The 3,812-nt window shown below is 36.3% G+C and overlaps 1 protein-coding gene across 1 annotated transcript; it reads left to right on the top strand.

The window, feature by feature from the left end:
* The first annotated feature begins 2,337 nt into the window (after positions 1 to 2,337).
* On the top strand, positions 2,338 to 3,285 carry LOC110542746 (vomeronasal type-1 receptor 4-like). The gene has a single exon (XM_021629265.1). The coding sequence runs from the start codon at positions 2,338 to 2,340 to the stop codon at positions 3,283 to 3,285; it is 948 nt and encodes a 315-aa protein (XP_021484940.1).
* Positions 3,286 to 3,812: the final 527 nt, after the last annotated feature.

The raw sequence follows: 3,812 nt of genomic DNA, 5'->3' as shown, positions 1-3,812 counted from the left end.
CAACTAGCCTGTTTCAAATCATGCATGTCAAATGTATTTTGTAGACTGGGAATATGATGGAATTTCAGGTGTCATTGTTATTTTCAGTTACTCATGCATTTCATACAACTGGATAACTCATTGGTCTGTTTTTAGAAATCATCTGTGTCTTTGTTACGGTTTAAGTTTTTATTGTAAGTTTTCTTTATTCTTGATGATTTCACATATGCATGTAATTAAAGATTATAATGTTTATTTTAGATATATCACGTATTATATCTGGATAGTGAGTTGCTCTTTTCTTTCATTTTTTTCAATAAGTCAGTTCATCAGTATTCACACTTCACTTCCTTGATTGTCAAAATAGTGCCTGATAAATTTTTTGTGATTCTATTGTCCATTGAAAACACCTTCCTGGGCTAATCATAGTGTGAATCTGTTCCATTTATATTCAGATCACAATCTGGTACGTTTTTTTTCAGGAAAAAAATGAAATAGATACTGAAATGGATAGTTGAGGGAATTTTCAAAGATTATGCTGGGTGAGAAAAGAAGGAAAAGTTGGAGCATCAAAGGGTAGATGCAGAGCAAGAAGAAAAGATGAGTGAAAAGCAAATTTCTGGTGAACAGTGAAGAGGAAGGCTATCTATCAATCAGGCTAAAACTTGGAAAATATGAGTGATACCAAAGAAATAAATGTGAGTCTAAAAAAGCTGTAATGCACAGGGAAGAGGAGATGGCGTGTTTTCAAAGCTTAGAAACTGCTGGGTGCTGTTTAACTATATAGAATATAATTATGGTGGACATGGCAAGTGATGAGACAGAAATTAAGAAGCTGATATGAAGAGTAATTGGGATTATGGAAGAACAATATCTCAGTATGGTCAAATTCCTTAAGTAATTTGAATGTTGTTCCCTCATACTAAAATGCTTTGACTATCAAGGCAGAGATTTATGGTGCATAAAGAGAATTCAGACTGGAATATTAGGAAAAACATAATAGACATTCACCAAAGAATAAAGGTTTGAATTTCAAGTGACAGAAATAATTCATTCATTTGGGGAATGAGTCTAAAGTAAACATGCAGTAAAACTTCCCAAATACACAGAACATGGGTGACATAACCATGTGGTGAAATTGAAGGTCAAATTTCATGTCTTTGTAGTTCTCTAAGCAACTTCAGACCTGAGAACCCTGCATCTGTCACAGGAGTACAGAAGAATTCAGATGTTGCAGTAACAAAAGATATAAGTCTTTGTTAGAGTGGGTAAATTGGTCAGAATCAGCCTGATTGTTTTGCTCACCATATGCTACAGAAAACACATGTGATTGAAGATGTGGTCAACACTGTGGGATCTGCAGTCTCACCCTTGCCTTTGTGTTTTGGCAGCTCAATTCCAACTGTCAGCAAAGTAAATGAAAGGAAATGGAATGGAATGGCTCAGAACACTGCTAGTTAATGAGTAGAGTGGAAGCAAGGCAAAGAGTCCCACATGGCAAGTCTAAGTACTTAGTCATCACTAAGCTGACAGAAATGTATGTCAGGCAAAACCCACAAACCACACATGTTAGAATGTTTGTGATAGAAACAAATGTTATGTACATGAAAACATAAACACATAGGTTAAAAAATATTGACTGATGAATAAAACTTCCTTGGTTGCTCTGCCAGGATTCCATTCCAAGGCAGGCATATAGTACGCAGACATGTAGGCAAAACAGCCATTTGCATAAAATATATAATCTTTAAGTCTTCCTAACGTGCAAATTTGGTTTTCACATGGGTCTACATACCCTTCTGACTGACATAAGCTAATTCAGGGTGTTTGGGTGGATTCAATCTGCTTTCTAAAAGTTTATTCTATCTTCTAAGATGGTCAAGAATTCCTGGAATGCAGTTGGGAACTGTTGTCTCTGGACCTAACACAGAAAGGAGTTGGACTTTTCTCCAGGCAGTGGTGATGCACACCTTTAATCACAGCACTTGGGAGGCAGAGATAGGTGAATCTCTGTGAGTCTGAGCACAGCTTGTTCTACAGAGTGAGTTCCAGCCAGGGCTACACAGGGAAATCTTGTCTCAAAAACGAAAACAGAAAGAAAGGAAGGAAGAAAAACCAAAAAGGAGAGGAAGGAAGGAAGGAAGGAAGGAAGGAAGGAAGGAAGGAAGGAAGAAAGGAAGCAAGGAAGGAAGGAAGGAAGGAAGGAAAAGGAAGGAGTTGGATATTTCATAACCTCTCTGTACTGCTCTGTCAGTCAGTATATTTTCCCACAAACGCCATTTTAAATATAGTTTTATAATACAGTCCAGTTATTTTTCACTCTAAACCTAATAAGTCTGACACGTGGTAACATCCATCATGGTTCCAAGTGACACCATCTTGGGGATCTTTCTCATATCACAGTTATGCATTGGTGTCATAGGGAACTCAACAATTTTCATTTTATACTTATATAGTTACTTCTTTAAGCCTCATTTTATGAAGTTGATAGATTCAGTTTTCACTCACCTGACAATTGTTAACATGCTGTTCATCACATTCTCATTAATACCAGATATCCTGGCATCCTTTGGAGTACCCAACCTTCTGGATGATATTGGTTGTAAGGCAGTTTTGTTTATGACCAGAGTCCTACGGGGTATGTCAATCTGCACCACCTGTGTTGTAAGCACATGTCAAGTCATCACCATCATTCCTAGTAATTCTAAGTGGGCATGGCTTAAGCCTAAACTCTCTACATGGGCTTTTTTTTCCTTACTTTGCTCCTGGCTCATTAACCTGCTCATCTATGCATATATCTTTGAAGCTGTAATAGCCAAAATCAACTCTACTCATGTTGGCAGTGGATATTTGCATGCTTACTGTCAAAACAAGTACTTTGGGAACAGCAACTCATGGATATTTTTAAGTGTCATATTCATTCACGATCTCTTCTTTGTGTCCATCATGACTTGTGCCAGCTGCTACAAGATGACTTTCCTCTACAGACACCACAAGAGAGCTCAGTGCCTCCACAGCCTAAGCTTCTCCTCCCAGCCATCTCCTGAAAGCAAAGCCACTCACCACATCCTGTTTCTGGTGAGCTGCTTTGTGTTCATTTATTGGTTAAACAACTCCATCACCTTTTATGGCATTTATGCACAAACAAAAATTCCAAGGTTGGAGGGAATTAATGTACTTTTAACCACCTGCTACTCAACCATCTGCCCTTTCTTGCTAATGAGGAATAATAAAATTATTTTGCAATTCACTTCTTACTTTTCTGTATTTAGAATGACCTGTTTTCAAAGTGCAGTCTGTGGCTGAATTGAAACCCACAATTTCTCATTCTTATGAGATTAAATAGTATACTGATTGGCAGTAGTATTCCATGGGATAAAAAATTAGAATGTGTACCTTAAATACCCGATAGGGCCTTCATCCTAATTCACACAATCTGTTCACTATTAAAAGTCAGGTATTTAGCATTTTTAATACAATTTCATGTACATAATTTTGATAATTTGACCATTTATTACCCATTCAAATTATGACACTGTGGAGAAAACTAATTTTAAAGTACTTTCAACAATATCTTACCTTGATTTTTTTTGCTATTAAAATACTTCTAATCAAAAAATTTGAATAGCATTTGGAGCTTGGTTCATGTTTTTTGTGGAGTGTTTTGTTTTTAGGAACACAATTTTTTTGAAAGATCTAAGCACTTTCATTGTACTGTGTTTAAAGATTTCAAGTAATTATTTAAATAACAATAATAATAATAATTAAACACTTAGAGATGCTGATTATCCTTCTTCCAGCGATCATTAGTTGCATGTAATTCTTTGTCTAGG

Source organism: Meriones unguiculatus, chromosome 1 (assembly GCF_030254825.1).
Source record: "Meriones unguiculatus strain TT.TT164.6M chromosome 1, Bangor_MerUng_6.1, whole genome shotgun sequence".
In the NCBI taxonomy this organism is placed as follows: domain Eukaryota; kingdom Metazoa; phylum Chordata; class Mammalia; order Rodentia; family Muridae; genus Meriones; species Meriones unguiculatus.
This window is presented reverse-complemented; position numbering and strand designations above follow the sequence as displayed.